We start from the raw sequence: 18787 nt of genomic DNA, 5'->3' as shown, positions 1-18787 counted from the left end.
TTTATCATTCTCCTCCTGAGCCCCCGAGTGATGGCAAAGGGACCCTACTGGGACAAAGCAGGGGCTGTGGGAAATAAGGATAGCTGGATGACCTGGTTTAACCTCGAACAAGCTCCCTGGACGTCAGGTCACGCTCGCATCAATGATAGCTTGGTCTCTCTGGCTGTGAATAGGAGCTCATGGTGTAAGAAAGGGATCAAGAATTTGGTTAGATTCTGGTGCAAATATATCGTTAATAAGTTGGATTACTATAAAGATAAATTCAATTAGATATAAAAGTTGATTAATGCTAAGTACAGCTTTACATTTTTATCATTTACAATCCCAATGGAATTGATTTTGTTGTAAAGATATCACTAAAAAGTTGGATTAATATAAAAAATAAATTCAGTTATATCAAAAATTATTATTGCTTATTACAGCTTTACATTTTTATCATTATCAACTCCTTACCTACAGTCCATTTCTTTTAGTGATGCAGATTTGCACCGACTCGCAGCGGTGCCCTTTTAGCTCGGGAAAGTTTCCTGATCGCTGATTGGTTAGAATTATCTCGTCCAACCAATCAGCGATCAGGAAACTTTTCCGAGCTAAAAGGGCACCGCTGCGAGTCGGTGCAAATCTGCATCGCTAAAAGAAATGGACTATAGATACCATAATAAATTTCACATCTTTATTGCAAATACTTCTACATTAGCTTGAAGATCCGGGAAAAGAAAATCGGAAAATCCTACCTAAAATAATGCAAATTTCGACCTTCTGTTCCCCCCTTGCAGGTGAGTGTCAGGTACTGTGCCAAGTGGAGTTGAATTGCTTCAGTGTTGCTGTCAGAGCGATAAATGATAAATTTGTGACCTGCTTCCTCTCACACAGACGAGGTCATCCCAAGAATCTAGTATACAGCCCGGGTTTCACCATATACCAGAGGACTAGTGTTGGTAAGTGTAACGTATTACTATTTATGGGTATGTGAGTGTTTTTCCAACTAAGGTTTTAGCTTACCAAGTAGTAATAATAATAATAATAATAATAATAATAATAATAATAATAATAATAGTAATAATAATAATAACCTGTAATCTTCGGCATTAATTTTCCCTTTAAAGTTCTCTGATTTAGTTCTTATAGTTTATATAGGAAATATTTATTCTAATGTTGTTACTTTTCTTAGAATATTTTATTTTCCTTGTTTCCTTTTCTCGGTGTGTTATTTTCTCTGTTGGGGCCCTTGGGCTTATAGCATCCTGCTTTTCTAACTAGGGTTGTAGCTTAGCAAGTAGTAGTAATAATACTAATAATAATAATAAGTAAGTAGACTGATGTGGTATGGTCATGTCATGAGAAGAGATGATTAGTATATTGGGAGGAGGGTGATGGAAATGGAGGTACAGGGAACGAGAAGGAGAGGGAGACCAATGCGAAGGTGGATGGACTGTATCAAGGATGACCTTCGATCAAAGGGATTAACCGGTGATGAAGTGTGGAACAGAGATAGATGGAGAACGCTGGCCAGAAACATCGACCCCACATAGAAGTGGGAAAAGATGTAGAATAATAATAATAATAATAATAATAATAATAATAATAATAATAATAATAATAATAATAATAATAATAATAATAATAATAATAATAATAATGATGATGATGATAATGATAATAATGATAATAAATCCTTCGCTTTTGATCTTAAACAATGTTAATTGAGACATGGGCTGAACTTTTCCAAGCGAGAAGGGACTAACTCCATTTAAAGCGTATAAACACATGTATTCTATGATGATGATATGACACGCCCATCAATTAGGATTAGTGCTTGAATTAATGCATGCACGCACAGGCTGATGTGCATGCATGCATATATGTGCTTCAGAGAGAGAGAGAGAGAGAGAGAGAGAGAGAGAGAGAGAGAGTCGGTTAATATTTGTACTATAAGTACAGTTTCTGACATTCAGCATTGAGTCCTATTTTTCAACATTTTTATGGAAGACTTTTCAAATTTATTACCGAGAGAGAGAGAGAGAGAGAGAGAGAGAGAGAGAGAGAGAGAGAGTCGGTTAATATTTGTACTATAAGTACAGTTTCTGACATTCAGCATTGAGTCCTATTTTTCAACATTTTTATGGAAGACTTTTCAAATTTATTACCGAGAGAGAGAGAGAGAGAGAGAGAGAGAGAGAGAGAGAGATAACCGTTAATGTTTACAATATAGATAGTGCTAATGACGATGATGATGTTATAACAATAAAGGCCAAAGACGGTTCGGATACGATCGCATTTACCTTTGAGTCTCACAGTCAACAAAAAAATTCTAAGTATATAATGAAATTAATGAATTTAGATCAAGAATATTTAAATATTCCTGAGATACACTTTCCAACATTCGACATAATTTTACACATAAAGTAATGAAACTTTCGGGGATTAATTGTTATGTTTATACGTGGAAGTGATTCAATTTTGATAGTCCAAGGTCAAAGGTCAAGGTCGAGCAAAAGGTCGACCGAATTAACCCTAACCTTAACCCCAAGTTCGCATATGGTTGTCACGCAGACTTCAAATACGTCTATGGTCTAAACTGATTCTGGGAAAGGCTAACTGGTTTCGAGAAATAAGCTGCCATGGTGGAGGTCTGCACTCCCAGAGTGTTTTTCAAGTTTTGCTATTTGATAAACAGAAATTAGATAATTTCTCGTGATATATAATCAAGATGCTTTCGCAGCTCGAGTTGGCGATGCCTGCAAAAACGACACTGAATGTTACGCTAACGATATCTACTCTAAGTGCAATGATGGAGAATGTCAGTGCAAACTTGGAACTCTCTTGCAAAATGGCGTCTGTTCAGGTGAGTATTTCAATACTTTAAAGTAGTGATTCAAACATATATGAAGGATTTGTTTTGATATTGTTGCTGTTTTTAAAATATTTTGTTTCGATTGTTAACTAATTCTCTTGTAGTTTATTTATTTCCTTATTTCCTTTCCTCACTGGGGCTGTTTTCCCTGTTGGAGCCCTTGAGCTCTTGGCATAATGATTTTCCAGCTAGGAATAATAATAATAATAATAATAATAATAATAATAATAATAATAATAATAATAATAATAATAATTATTATTATTATTATTTTTATTATTATTATTATTATTATTATTATTATTATTATTATTATTATTATTATTATTATTATTATTATTATTATTATTATTATTATTATCTTAGCAACAACTCTAGTTGGAAAAGCAGGATGCTTTAAGCCCAAGGACTCCAACAGGGAAAAATAGCCAGTGAAGAAAGGAGATAAGGAAATAAATAAACTACAATAGACGTAATGCACAATTAAAACAGAACATTTTAAGTACAGTAACAACATTAAAACAGATCTTTCGTAAATAAATTATAAAAAAAAGAGATGTATGTCAGCCTATCAAAAAAAAAAAAAAAAAAAAAAAAAAAAAAATAAAAACATTCGCTGCAAGATTGAACCACTAGGCCTACAGTGAATTCGTTTTATCCGATTTCAGTCGAATGCCCAAAGGGATGGATAACCGGAGAGCTCTCCAACAGAACCGAGTGCTATTACTTGAGCCGGCAGAGAGCCAAGCCGAAGGCAGCCTTCCAGAGGTGCGTGTCGCTCGACCCTCCGAGAAGCAGGATAGCAGAGATCACAGACATGGAGGAGCAACTGGCCTTGGCAGGTTAGCAGCGTTGTTGATTGATTGATGCGAGGTTTTCTGGCATCCTGACATCTTAAGGTCATTATTATTATCATTATTACATGCTAAGCTACAACCTTAGTTGTAAAAGCAGGATGCTATCAGCCCAGGAGTCCCAACAGGGTATATAGCCTAGTGAGGAGAGAAACCAAGGAAAAAATAAAATATTTTAAGAACATTAACAACATTAAAATAAATATTTCCTATATAAACTATAGAAACTTTAACAAAACAAAAGAAATATAAATTAGATAGAATAGTGTGCCCGAATGTACGTTCAAGCAAGAGAACTCTAACCCAAGACAGTGGAACACGCCGATATCATTTATCATAAATAAAAGATAAAAGAATATTCAATAAAAATCATAAAACCAAAGATGTCATTTTAAAAGTTAGATAGCTTTCAGAAGACCTGCTTCTGAAATAAAGTTAAAGATACAGCTAGCATCGTAAGACACACCATGTCCAAGAATCTTGGCAAGGATGAACCTGCCAACCTCACCTCGATCTTCAAACAGATATCTATTTCTTTCACTACGTGGCTACTTTCCCCTTGGTAAGGTTAGAAGAGACTCTTTATCTATGGTAAACAAGTCTTCGAGGATAAGGACACTCCAAAATCAAACTATTGTTCTCTCGTGTTTGATAGTGCCATAGCCTCTGTACCATGATCTTGCACTGTCTTGGATTAGAGTTCTCTTGCTTGAGGGTACACTCAGGCACACTTCTTATGTTATTTTTCTTCCTCTTGTTTTTTTTTATGTTTTTCTAATATCTATAGTTTATATGTGAAATATTTATTCTATGTTGTTACTGTTTTTAAAATGTGTTATTGTTTATTTGTTTATTTGTTAAATTATTTCCTTTCCTCACAGGGCTATTTTTCCCTGTTGGAGCACTTGGACTTATAACAACCTCCTTTTCCAACTGGGGCTGTAGATTAGTTAGTAATAAATATAATAATTATCTGTTGTTTTGTTTAATCTTTTCAAGCTATAATGAAACGCCATCTAACCTGGTCAGACCGTATATTATTTGGCATGACGGAATACAGCGGCAAATACACATACGGAGGCCTACAGAACTTTGCCGAGGGAGCTTCAGCAACAGATGATCCGGTACAACTCGATGACCAGCAACCCAAGGCGACTTTCTTCGCCTGGGGAGGGAATGAGCCAGATAACCCTGTGGAACACTGCGTGGTGGTAAGTTAAAGTGGCCTCACTTATTTTCATACCAAGAAATTCTTTTTAAAACTTGAGTTGAACTGTGTCCGTAAAGTTCAAATTTTACTACTTCATTCCTTCTCTAATTTATCTGCATGTATAATTGATATATAAATGTTTTGAAAATACTAAAGCGTGCGAGAAGAAGAAGAAGAAGAATCGACAACACTTCAATGACAAATGCAGGAAGTCGAGATATCTATGTGAAACACCCAAGAAAATAATTGTGATAAAAAAATAATAGTTAAATAATGTAGTAACTAGTTCTGTTGCCTTTCCAACAATTCTGATAAGCTGTTAACCGTGAAAAGAATATCGTAATCACATACCAGATGTTTTTTTCCAATGGAAACTGGGAAGAGTGTTTTCGACATCAGATCAATTTTGTGTAGGCCTAGTCTATTCATTTGAGATACCGCTGCCAGTATTTTCCTAAAAGGAATATTTTACGGAGGAAATATAATATTCTCCCCTTAACACAACTTTATTTCGTTGTTTAATACCTTTAATGCATTCCAAGTGTCGTTTTGCACTTTTAGGGAAGCATTGAATACCATTCTGTTAATCATATAAAAAGAGATTTGGTGTTTGATTATATTTTTTATCACTCGCCCCTTAATGAAGGGATAACGGACTGGAGAAGAAGAAGAAGAAGAAGAAGAAGAAGAAGAAGAAGAAGAAGAAGAAAGTATCTTTCGTTTTTTTTCGAGAGAGTATGAGGCTAACTCAGAGAGAAATACTCTCCTGGCCATTCTCCAAATAGCGAACGTCAGTTGTTTTCTGGCGTAAATACAAAACAACGATTAATAACAATTCCTTGGCACATTTTTCCTTACAACAATTATGTTTTTAGTGAAGCAAAATTATAAAATGACTCGTAATCTAAATTTAGAATATTTACTTGATGATATTTCGAAACCTTGGGCAATAATTTTCGACGTGTCTGTTAATTTTCCTTCCGTTACAAGCTGCTTACGGTTTTATAGTTAACCTGTCTACATGCAAGTTTTCTATACGTAAAGGAAATGGATAACTTGTTCTATTTTAGATGTTCCTGGGGTACAAATGGCGATGGGCTGACGTTAACTGCAAATTTGAGTACGTGTACCTGTGTGAAATAACAAGTAAGTTTAAAAGGTATCTTGCTTATGATATATTATTAACCAGTTTCATTCTCAAAACGTTTTCATTTTAACCAACGAGAATTAATCTATGATAAAATGCTATATAATCTACCATTAACTAATAAAGCATATGTCTATTGGTCCTGATTTTTGTCTAAACACGTGGAATGAAAAAGGTAAGCAAAGACATTGCAAATTATTTGGGTTTTAACATTTTTTTTTCTCTTTTCAGTTGGTGTATGAATTAAGGCAAGAGACATGATGTACTAGTGATTATTATACACCGATGTATTTCATCATTCACCAAATGAATTAGTTGAATTAGACTGTTGCCATCTTTGGGGGTGAATCAATAGGCCTACAGTCATCGCCCACATCGCTTGTGACCAGGCAGATACAGTACATGGAACAATTGATGTGCAAAATTTAGTAGATAAATAAATAAACCAATTATGAATAAATAGGGAAACAAATAAACCTTAGAATGAATAAATTTCCATAGGTTGCATCTAACACGTGTAAGTTTTTTTTTTATCACTTATCAAGAAAATCGTATAATATTCAATTTCAAAATGAGTCCATAATATTTAAATCTTCATACTAAAAGATTTTACAATTAGCTCGTAAGAAAGTAACATCAAATAGCTATCAATTAAGTAAGATTTATTTTGTATGAATATAATCTTTTCTATAGGCCTATATACAATATATCTATTGTTGAAAATTCAAACCCTTGAAAAAAATAACACCCAAACAGTATGAATTGATATGACAAAGTTAGAAATAATTCGTGAAAGAGAAACCGCTACACATATAATTTATTAACACTAATATAAAGGATACGAATAAAGCATCAACATCCAAAAATGTGGGTATGATAAAGAAATGTCTAACTACGGATACGCTAAGAATGTTTCTGGATGTTTATGTTAACAGAAAATTAAGCAGTAATGAGTCTGCGTTTCAAGCAGTCTGCCAAATCATTTACTCAATAAGTTACAAGGGTTATTTTGGCAAAGCAATGGAATATTTGGGAATAAGTTCTTGCATGCAACATTACGTCGATTCCAATATATCTGTACTTGCAAGTTTTTTAAAACGGGATCTCATTATTTTCCTGCGTGCAACTTCTCGGCGAAGATATTATTATTATTATTATTATTATTATTATTATTATTATTATTATTATTATTATTATTATTATTATTATTATTATTATTATTATCAAGCTACAACCCTAGTTGGAAAAGTAGGATGCTATAAGCCCAGGGGCCCCAGCAGGGAAAATAGCCCAGTGAGGAAAGGAAACAAGGGAAAATAAAATATGTCAAGAGCAGTAACAACATTAAAATAAATATTTCCTAAATAAACTATTAATACTTAAACAAAACAAGAGGAAGAGAAATTATTATTATTATTATTATTATTATTATTATTATTATTATTATTATTATTATTATTATTATTATTATTATTATTTGGAAAAGTAGGATGCTATAAGCCCAAGGGCTCCAACAGGGAAAATAGCCTAGTGAGGAAAGGAAATAAGGAAAAACTACCAGAGAAGTTTCAAACATTGAAAATAACAACAAGAGGATAAAAACTTCAAAATAAAAAGAGGAAGAGAAAATTTTGAATTTCTTATATGACGAGACTAACGCTCAGTAGGCCCACATTGTACTCAGACTAACATTCTAATATTTTTAGATTACCATTACTTATGATGACATGTACGATGTAAATATGAAATAAGTTTAATTATATTAATTTCTCCATGAGACACTACTATGGTAGTCTCATTGTATGTTTACAGTGCATAGTAGCTGAGTAGGATGGAATGGTTTTTATTAATAATATTATCCAAATTAAGACCACCATACAAAGGCAAAATCTATTATTTGAATTACCAAGAAATACACAGAATGGACAGATATACTTAAGAGACATCTTGAAGTCATAATAACATAGGAAAATTGGTGCAATAGACCAATGGAACTAAGATAGGCCTACAATAATGTCCTTAAACGACAGGGCACATATATTTATTCTAAAAGCCTAAACTTGGAGCTGGAGATATTCAGCAACCTCGATAAGAAAAAAGAAAAGAAAAAAAAAGCACTATGGGGATCAAATAAGAGCTGATAAGATTGAAACAAAGATAAAGCTGGAGGATATAAAGGGAAAAAAATAGTCTACGCCATGATTGATTTCTTTATGCTCACGCGACAATGACAGTGACTATGTGGATCAAATAAGGGGTGACATGATTGAAACAAGTATGAAACGTTGATGATAAACAGAAATATAGTCTAAAATAAAATCAAGTTTTCACAGCCATGAATGTCTAACAAAATTTCAAATTGAATTGATGTATATACTTTAACATCCTAAATCTGCAAAAAGAAAAAAAAAAAGAAAGAAAAAAAACTGCCACGATTCTTTTTTATGCGTAGCCTATGTGCATGCGTTTGTATACATGTATAATATTTGCGAATAAACATTTGTAGGTTCACTCTTTATCTGGACCAAAGTTAGAAATTAAAACAAAGAATCTAAAGGATTGTTTGCTATAGAGTATAGAACAATAATTTGCACACAACGCACAGAATTCATGAGCATCTATGAATCCTAAATCGTAGTTGGCTATTCATTAATTGATTTGTACTTTAACCTGAATACTGTAGTTTGTAAGCAAGATATAGAAGTAATACATATTCATAACTTCTCTATGATTGCTACAACTACAGCATCATATCTTCTACAGTAGTCTATAACTTTTTATCACTAAGTCCTTTGTACTAACTATAAAAATATGTAAAATGTTCCATCTACATCGATTTTTACAGCATATAAAACTGGTTTAAGTAACGGTACGATAGGAAATAGGGGATTGCAGTAAAACAAAATTAGTTTCCCCAAAAATAAATAAATAGATCGAATATATTACATTATTCTTTATTTACTAAATGTTTGACAAAAGTTTTGTACTTTTCTTTCTTACCCTCGCCACCATGACGTCACCGACACGAGAAAGTTACAGCGTTAGATGTACGATAATTATAATACACTTTCGAGAGTTTTGTATTAGGTTCCTGTTCTTTCACTCTGTATCATGATTGTGTGTCTTAACTTTGTCGGTTGTGCAAGCAATTCATATTGATCTTCAGAATGGCAAGATTAGTCAATAGATGAAAAACATTTCAGTCAATTGGAATGATTTAAAGGCATTTTCCGAAATAAGGAAAGGAGAGCTTTCTTCTTAATAATGAGCTTCGTGAACATACCTTGATGATAGATGCATGGTTTCAGCTCACAGTTTTGGTAATTTTGTTAGTTTTCATAAAATTTCAATTCCTAATATCTTTAATACTAAGGCCTAACTGAGGCATATATATATATATATATATATATATATATATATATATATATATATATATATATATATATATATATATATATATATATATATATATATCAGGTAGGAAGTAGGTTGGTCAGAGATTACCAAATAATTCATAAGTAGTTAGAGATGGTTTAGGCATGCTCTTCGCACTCCCCAAACGTTCAGCTGGGCGCCACAAGGCACTAGAAGAGTTGAAAGACACGTGCCTACATGACTGAGGACTATGAATTAGTGAAATATTGAAAAAAAAGCAAACCAGGCAATGGTCAGGTCAAGTAAAATTTTGGAAATCAAATCTCCTGAAATTACATTTAAGAATCAAACTATATATCAGTTTAGTGAGATTTATGTTCCTCTATGGACATGATTTATGATATGATAATGAAACAATCTCCAATAGATTCAGTAGATTTGAGAACAAAGGACCCAGAAAGATATTTTGAGATAGATGGCTGGACCGGATTAGAAATGAAACTATAATAGATTACTCGAGTACCATATGTGGATGAGATCATGATGAGGGGTCTTGAATTAAAAGCTCAAGATAGAGACAACTTGCGAAATCTTACCGAGGCCCTTTGCGTCAATAGGCTTAGCAGGAGATGATGATGATGATACACACACACACACACACACACATATATATATATATATATATATATATATATATATATATATATATATATATATATATATATATATATATATATATATATATATATATATATATATATATATATATATGTGTGTGTATGTGTGTGCGCGCGCTCGCTTTCTTAGGATCCACTTTTTAATTTTTTAATTTAAAAAGTCCAAAAATAAAAAAAAACTGTCAAGGATTTGTATAAAAATCTTATATCATAAACGACACCTTGCAACTCTATGTACGATGCTTAGACTCCCCCGAACTCATTATTTGTTATTGTCTAACTTTGGTTGGTGGAGTTTACTCGTCCAGTCACTCAGTGTCGTACAAATGTGTAGCATATAGTTTTCACTCTTATCAGAAACTTTCTCCGTCTTTTCATGTTATAAGTTACAGTGTCAGTTTAAAACACAATGGCAAGGAGGAGAGATTATTCTTATATAAGTCCATGTGTGAAATGGGCCTTATTTTTCTTCAATTTCATATTTTGGGTGAGTAGCCCTACAGGAAGTTCTTTATACGTCAATGGCAGGGTAGGACCAGTTAGTGATCTCATCGCCCATTCATGGAATTTCGACCTTGGAGTCCCCTTGTTTATTGCCTAATTTTTTATCTTATTCTTAAGGATAGACTAATTTTTTTGTTTATAATTATTAATTCCTTCAATATTTACTGTATTTCGGGAAATATAATTGTCTAGTCCATCCTAAGGTTGTTCACTATAAAAGGCTAGGCTATACACCTATCCTAGTGTATAGAATGGTTACGCTGGTAGCTTATAGCTTTTAAGATAATATGATTTTTGAATTATTGAAGAAGATACATTTTTCATTATTCTCAGTTTTAATTTGGGTTATTTTTTATGTGAAATACTAACGGATTTCCCTATTCCTTTCAACCTGAATGGTAGACTGGTGATGGTTTTAAATGGGAAACAAAAGAAAGTAAAGAATATCTTTAATAAGAATGGAATAAAATTCTTTTATTCACACGTTAAGGGAAAGGAAAAAATGTGGGAGCCTTTGTGTAACGACAGACAAGATCATGTTTAGAACACTATCTAGTATAAACTTTCCCACCTAACCTAACCTATAAGCCGTTTCCTTACCTACTTACCTAAGGAGGAGTAGGCTATTGCTCTCCTGCGACCCCTCTTAGACTGCCGTATTCATAGCAATAGGGTTGAAAATAGACGAGTCATGGGGCATGGCCGTCATTATACATACACTCTTAAACTTGGCTTATTTTAACTTGGAGAATGTAGTTCTTTGGTACAGGCAATATCTTTTCTTATTACTTAATCAAATCCATTTTCTTTTGAGTAAAACGTTCTTGATAATGGTGTGATATACCATAATATGATGCTATTTTTACATTTTACGTAATATGATTTATCTTTACCATGCCAATATTACTGCTATACAGCTTTTTCATGTGTATAACCTATCCAAACTATGTCTAATCATATATAAAATAATACAGATACTTTAGCTGAAGACATTTTGTTTTGTATGCGCCTCCCCTTGATGCCAGTCAAGTCCGAACATAGCTGCGTGCTATTATTTTTATTGAATATTAGGTTAGGATTTTAGTCAGGGTAGGTTAGGCAGAGAACTTTAGGTTAGGGCATAACCATGTTTTTAGTTCCCAGTTAAAATATTTATTTGTTGCAAATTTTAGAATTTAAAGTTTCAATAATTTAAAAAACACAAATTTCCACTAAATATTTTCCTCAGAATTGTTCAAATTAATTTTAAACATACGAGGAGAACCTCTTATTTTCTTTATTAGCGGAATTGTACAATACTATAATTTTACCATTCTTTGTTCTTTACAATAACACCTTGTAATTTTCAATATTAAACTTAGCCGGTGATCATATAGCTGTCAGCTCTGCTGCCCGACAGAAAAACCTAAGGACAAAATACGCCAGCGATCGCTATACAGGTGGGGGTGTACATCAACAGCGCCATCTGTCGAGCAGGTACTCAAGTACTCCATGTCAACACAGAACCAATTTTCTCTCTGTCGTGCCACTGGCAAGACCTACTAAATACGCTGTTACTAACTGGATTTGTTTTCACAACTATTTGGTGAAGTACACTATTCCAGTTTTGAGCTTTCGCTATGCAGGGGTTTTATCTTCATCTCAAAACTTGAACTCGTATTGGATAGATTTAATTATGGTGACAAAGAGAGTATGGACTCTTTCACTTTTAAATGGCCGACCCTTCCCTTAGACGGAAGTGTGTTTAGGTTTTTAGTAATTTTGCTTAACACGTTATAGATCTATATATTTTATATCTCTCCGCCTTTATTAGGCCACTTCGATTAACTTTCCATTTATTATAAACATATAGAAATAAATTTTTATGTTTTGTTTATATGCGACCTTTCCTGATAGTAGGCGGTTCTAACTTGGAACCGAAGTTAATCAACGTTGAGCCCGTTATATCGTATTTTGCCTTTAAAGAATTTAAAACTTTTTAAATTTAATGTTTTATGAAAGAATTTCTTTGATAGTCTCGTACTGTTTTCAAAGATGAACTAACGTTTAGTTTTTTAGACTACGCAGTTGTTGACGTTCAGGACGTTCAACATGCGCTCTATCGTTACGATAGAGAGAGAGTGTATCACGGTTTCACTTTGCAGTAAGAGTAAACCGATTCTGACGTTTCGTTCATTCTTTCTTAGCTTAAATGGTTTAAATTCTAAATTAAAGGAACTTTTTATTTGGAAAACCTTTCAGTTTTTTCCTTTAGCCAAATAACATGTTTTGACGATATATAATTGGGCTCTTCTCTCAGGTGCGAAATCAAGAGAGAAATAGAGAGAGAGATAGAGACGGAGGGAGAGAGAGGAGAAAAAAACGTTCCGTTCAAGCGGGTAACGTTGTTCTCGTGTTACTCTCCTCCCTAGTCGCTGTACGGGGAAGAAGGTAAAACGTTTCTAGGGTTTTATTCTTGTCCCCAGGCTATGTGCGGTGAGAGATTGTAAACGTAGTTTATTTGAACTAGTGTTTAGTCTCTTTCCCAGCCACTGAATTCTTTATCTTTATATATGTTTTCTGTTGCATTATACAACTGTTTTCGCAATTACTACCTTTTAATGAAGGGTAGGATTGCGTGTTTCAGGTAGAAATCAGTAAAAGTTTCGATTTCAGTGAAATAAGTGCAAAACAGAAAATCGAAGTGATAAAGTGATATGCGCAAAGTGTTACAGTGTTGCGTCCGAGGGTTCGTCTGTTCATGCCTGTCGTTCACCTAGTCCGGGACCTCTTGCAAACTCCCAAGCCCAGGGGAGAAGTAATGTCGAACGACTTATGGGTTCGTCAGGCCTTGATCAACGAACAGACGTTTTCCCTCCGTGGTTTCGGGCGTATCTACCCAAGATCGCCCCACCCACACAAAGACGAGAGAGCCCATTTACTTCTCGTCTGCGGAAGAGGTTTCTCGTAAGAAACCTTGGACCAAGGTCTCGCAGCTTATTAAGCGCAAGTCGGTCCCTTCCGCGCAAGTCCAACGGCCCAGGTGTAGCCACTGGGTCAGTTCGGACTCGCTGCAGTCTTCCGATGACTGCACACCTCCTAAGAGAGGCAAAGCGGTACCGCAACAGGCAGTAACACCGTCTGTTGCCGCACCTGCTGCTGTAGACCCTAAGTGGTCTTTGCTACAGTCTATGCAGACACAGTTAGCATCTTTTATGCAGGAGTATCGTGCGGAGAAGGTTGACGCTGCACCCGTTAGCCTACAACCAACCACGGTTGTGTGTACAGTAGACGCTGACGCTACCTGCTCCCGCACTCCGCCTGTGAGAGTTCCACCACCCATGCGCAGTGTACCCTGCCAGCCGCACGTTGACGTTCACAGACGCACGCTACCCTCCGTTGACGTTCGCGAGTTACCACAACAACAGGAAGGTGGAGTTAAGTTGCTTTGTTTTGACGCTGTGCTTCAACCTCCGCAACCCACTGTGGTTACCGCTACTCGCCCGCAGCAGACTAGTCAGTCAGGAGTAGAGGCTTCCCCACACAGCTATGGTTGTTGCCAGCTCACAGACTGTCAAGCAGTTACATGACGTTGCCTTTTGGTCTGCTACTAATGCACCAGTGCTGTATGTCCTCACGCACCTGTTGTGGTTGACAGTTCAGTTTTTGACAGTTCACAGACTGTCAAGCAGTTACATAACGTTGCCTTCTGGTCTGCTGCTAATGCACCAGTGAGACCCTCACTGAGATATCCTAGCTTTTCTCGGACAAGGTTCCTGTAGATGAGAAAGTGCTGTTCTCCCTCCTACTGATATTCCTTTGAGGACTCTGTCATTTGGAGAGGAGCCTTAAGCTGCTTAGCCTCCTATGGACTTTATTAAATCATGATGATTTTTTAAGGATCTTCATCCGGATCTTGTAACTGCTGCTCCTCGTTCGCCTAACGTCAGAACTTACACTAGGCCTAGCTACTTCGAAGCCGTTGTTGTTAAGCTAGTGCTCTCTCGCTCTCCTAGAGAGCGTTACGTTGGCTAGGCGACTGGTTTTTGCACCAGGAGGAGTTTTAGGGATACAGCCTTTGATTTCCCTTCTTTTAAACTGGCTTATAGAGCGAGAGTCTGATAGGACACGAGAGAAGTTCTCGGCTTGGGAGTTCATGCCTCTGCCCAGGTAGACTTCTCAATTCTGGTAGACTCGCCCTGGCGCCTAGCCAGGAGACGCTCCAAGTTGTTTACAGGTCAACTTCTCAACTTTTGTCGAGCCTTTGAAGTTTGGCTGTACTATTATGTCACACATAACAAGGCTTCCAGGGATGGTAAATGGTTCCGCCTCAGTCGCTAACCCCGTCTGTTGCCACACCTGCTCCCGTAGACCCTAAATGGGCTTTGCTGCAAGACATGCAGTCCAAGCTTGTGTCCTTGATAGAGGACTTAAATACGGAGAAGAACCTTCTGGCCAACAACCTTCCAACCGGTTGGTTGTGCGCCCTGTTGACGCTGAGGTATCCTACTCGCGTCTGCCAGTTGAGGTGGTTCCTCCACTGATGCGACCCAGTGTGGGTTGCCAGTCGCACGTTGACGTTAAGCGACGCTCGGAGGTGGTTGTTGACGTTCAGTGTGTCACTAGGAAGACGTTCAACAACCAGCAGAGGTGACTTGTTGTGACGCAGTGCGTCAACCTCAGCAACCCGGTAGGGTGTTGACTGCACAACCCAGACAGTCTAGACAGTTTCGGGTTGACGCTGTACTTCCTCGCGCACCCATGGTTGTTGACAGTTCACAGACTGTGCAGCAGTACCATGATATTGCGTCCGGCTCCGTCACGCATCCACCAGTGCGACCGGATTCAGCGAGTCAGACGTTGCCCACTCAGTTGCCGTTTCCTCATCAGTTTCGGATGAGGAACCCTCTGATGAGGACGTTGCTGAACAAGACGATCAACCCCCAGCCCTGCTATCCATCCAGAAGATGCTGAAGAAGGAACGCTGCCCAGTCAGGCTGTGGATGAGTCTGGTAGGGACACTGTCATCCGTTGATCAATTTGTGTCACTAGGAAGACTACACCTCCGTCCTCTTCTATACCATCTAGCTTTTCACTGGAAAAAGGACAAGACGCTAGAAGCGGTCTCGATCCCGGTTTCCGGAAAGATAAAGTCTGGTCTGACTTGGTGAAAGGACTATATCAACCTAAGAGAGGGTCTTCCCCTGACTGTTCAGACTCCCAACCACGTTCTCTTCTCGGACGCATCGGACGTAGGCTGGGGTGCGACATTAGACGGTAGGGAATGCTCGGGATTATGGAACTCGAGTCAAAGGACAATGCATTTCAACTGCAAGAAGCTACTGGCAGTACGTCTGACCTGGAAAAGCTTCAGGTCTCTCCTTCAAGGCAAAGTGGTGGAGGTGAACTCGGACAACACCATGGCTTTGGCGTACATCTCCAAGCAAGGAGGGACCTACTCTCTGACATGGTACGAGATCGCAAGGGACCTCCTCACCTGGTCAAAAGGTCTAGACATTTCACTAGTAACGAGGTTCATCCAAGGCAACTTGAATGTCATGGCAGATTGTCTCAGTCGGAAGGGACAAATAATTCCAACAGAATGGACCCTCCACAAGGATGTATGCAAGAGACTTTGGGCCACCTGAGGCCAGCCAACCATAGATCTCTTCGCAACCTCGATGACCAAGAGGCTCCCAATATTTTGCTCACCAATCCCGGACCCAGCAGCAGTTCATATAGATGCCTTTCTACTAGATTGGTCACATCTAGATCTATATGCATTCCCTCCGTTCAAGATTGTCAACAAGGTACTGCAGAAGTTCGCCTCTCACGAAGGGACAAGGTTGACGCTAGTTGCTTCCCTCTGGCCCGCGAGAGAATGGCTCACCGAGGTACTTCGATGGCTAGTAGACGTTCCCAGAACACTTCCCCTAAGGGTGGACCTTCTACGTCAGCCACGCGTAAAGAAGGTACACCAAGGCCTCCACGCTCTTCGTCTGACTGCCTTCAGACTATCGAAAGACTCGAGAGCTAGAGGCTTTTCGAAGGAGGCAACCAGAGCGATTGCTAGAGCAAGGAGAACATCCACCCTTAGAGTCTACCAATCGAAGTGGGAAATCTTCCGAAACTGGTGCAAGTCAGTATCCGTATCCTCGACCAGTACCTCTGTAACTCAAATAGCTGACTTTCTCTTATATCTGAGGAAAGAACGATCTCTTTCAGCTCCCACTATCAAGGGTTACAGAAGCATGTTGGCATCAGTCTTCCGTCACAGAGGCTTAGATCTTTCCAACAATAAAGATCTACAGGACCTCCTTAAGTCTTTTGAGACCACGAAGGAGCGTCGTTTGGTTACACCTGGTTGGAATTTAGACGTGGTACTAAGATTCCTTATGTCAGACAGGTTCGAACCGCTACAATCAGCCTCCCTGAAAGATCTCACCTTTAAGACTCTTTTCCTGATATGCTTAGCCACAGCTAAAAGAGTCAGTGAGATTCATGCCTTCAGCAAGAACATCGGATTCTCATCCGAAACGGCTACATGTTCTACAACTTGGTTTTCTAGCCAAACACGAGCTGCCTTCTCGGCCTTGACCAATATCGTTCGATATTCCAAACTTATCGTATGGTTGGAAATGAACTAGAAAGAGTCTTATGTCCTGTAAGAGCTCTTAAGTTCTATTTAAAAACCTTTACGAGGCCCGTCTGAAGCTTTATGGTGTTCAGTTAAGAATCCATCTTTGCCTTTGTCAAAGAATGCTTTATCCTATTTTATCAGACTGTTAATACGAGAAGCTCATTCCCATCTGAATGAGGAAGACCAAGCTTTGCTGAAGGTAAGGACACACGAAGTTAGAGCTGTCGCAACTTCCGTGGCCTTTAAACAAAATAGATCTCTGCAAATTATATTCGATGCAACCTATTGGAAAAGCAAATCAGTGTTCGCGTCTTTTTATCTTAAGAATGTCCAGTCTCTTTACGAGAACTGCTACACTCTGGGACCATTCGTAGCAACGAGTGCAGTGGTGGGTGAGGGCTCAACCACTACAATCCCCTAATTCCATAACCTTTTTTAATCTTTCTCTTGAAATGTTTTATTATTGTTTTTTGGGTTGTCCGGAAGGCTAAGAAGCCTTTCGCATCCTACTTGATTTGGCGGGTGGTCAAAGTCATTTCTTGAGAAGCGCCTAGATTAGAGGTTTTGATGAGGTCCTTTAGTATGGGTTGCAACCCTTCATACTTCAGCTCCTAGGAGTCGCTCAGCATCCTATGAGGATCGCGAGGCTCAGTAAGGAAGACGTATTTAAAAAGGCAGAGTAATTGTTCAAGTCGACTTCCTTACCAGGTACTTATTTATTTTATGTTTGTTATTTTGAATAACTGCTAAAATGAAATACAAAATACTTAGCTCATAATAATGTCAACATGTAATGCTGGTCTCTACCCACCCCCCTGGGTGTGAATCAGCTATATGATCACCGGCTAAGTTTAATATTGAAAAATGTTATTTTCATTAGTAAAATAAATTTTTTATATACTTACCCGGTGATCATAGATTAAAGGACCCTCCCTTCCTCCCCAATAGAGACCCAGTGGACCGAGGAGAAAATTGGTTCTGTGTTGACATGGAGTACTTGAGTACCTGCTCGACAGATGGCGCAGTTGATGTACACCCCCACCTGTATAGCGATCGCTGGCGTATTTTGTCCTTAGGTTTTTCTGTCGGGCAGCAGAGCTGACAGCTATATGATCACCGGGTAAGTATATTCAAAAATTTATTTTACTAATGAAAATAACATTTTTTTTTTATTTTTATATCAATACTGTTATGCATCAGTATTGTGAAGGAAGTTTTCAACATTACCCCTAGATAATGAAAGTAGGTTTTAAGTAAAGCTAAATGTTATGTGAAAAAAAAATTATTATTTGGTTAGCAACTTCTCTTTGGAGAAAGGCGTAAAGGGAATCAAAAGTTTATGGTTTAGCTTAATACTATACTAATTGTAAAATCACATGAAGCCTTAGATAAGTAGTAAGAATTAGCCTGTTTGCCAGGATTTTCTTTTGTTTTACAATAACCAGTGTTGGATTAGTTTTATGCTATGCAGGCAGTACAGACATGGTTTGATCTGATACACTTAACATACCCGTATACATTATTTCTGAATAAATTCTAGGCCTAAG

General features: G+C 37.2%; 2 protein-coding genes across 2 annotated transcripts in view; both read left to right on the top strand.

The window, feature by feature from the left end:
- Nucleotides 1-20: 20 nt before the first annotated feature.
- LOC137634901 (uncharacterized) lies at nt 21-6823 on the top strand. Its single transcript, XM_068367447.1, has 7 exons — nt 21-184; nt 777-938; nt 2723-2845; nt 3523-3696; nt 4708-4919; nt 5989-6064; nt 6297-6823. Exons 1-7 carry the CDS (start codon nt 31-33, stop codon nt 6305-6307), a joined length of 912 nt encoding a protein of 303 aa, XP_068223548.1. The 5' UTR covers nt 21-30; the 3' UTR covers nt 6308-6823.
- Nucleotides 6824-10407: 3584 nt separating this feature from the next.
- LOC137634902 (tetraspanin-33-like) overlaps nt 10408-18787 on the top strand; it is a 74473-nt gene continuing 66093 nt past the window's right edge. Inside the window, exon 1 of the mRNA XM_068367448.1 lies at nt 10408-10604. Coding sequence (XP_068223549.1) covers nt 10527-10604 — 78 coding nt within the window. The 5' untranslated portion in view covers nt 10408-10526. The remainder of the gene's footprint in view (nt 10605-18787) is intronic.

Source organism: Palaemon carinicauda, chromosome 45 (assembly GCF_036898095.1).
Source record: "Palaemon carinicauda isolate YSFRI2023 chromosome 45, ASM3689809v2, whole genome shotgun sequence".
Classification (NCBI taxonomy): domain Eukaryota; kingdom Metazoa; phylum Arthropoda; class Malacostraca; order Decapoda; family Palaemonidae; genus Palaemon; species Palaemon carinicauda.
The sequence above is the reverse complement of the archived record's forward strand: the minus strand, read 5'-3'. Positions and strand labels throughout refer to the sequence as shown.

Excerpts from the sequence above, each read along its gene's own strand:
- LOC137634901 (XM_068367447.1), top strand. The coding sequence starts at position 31 with ATGGCAAAGGGACCCTACTGGGACAAAGCAGGGGCTGTGGGAAATAAG. Across the intron at positions 939-2,722 it reads ATACCAGAGGACTAGTGTTG|CTCGAGTTGGCGATGCCTGC; the intron begins GTAAGTGTAACG and ends ATGCTTTCGCAG. Across the intron at positions 2,846-3,522 it reads GCAAAATGGCGTCTGTTCAG|TCGAATGCCCAAAGGGATGG; the intron begins GTGAGTATTTCA and ends ATCCGATTTCAG.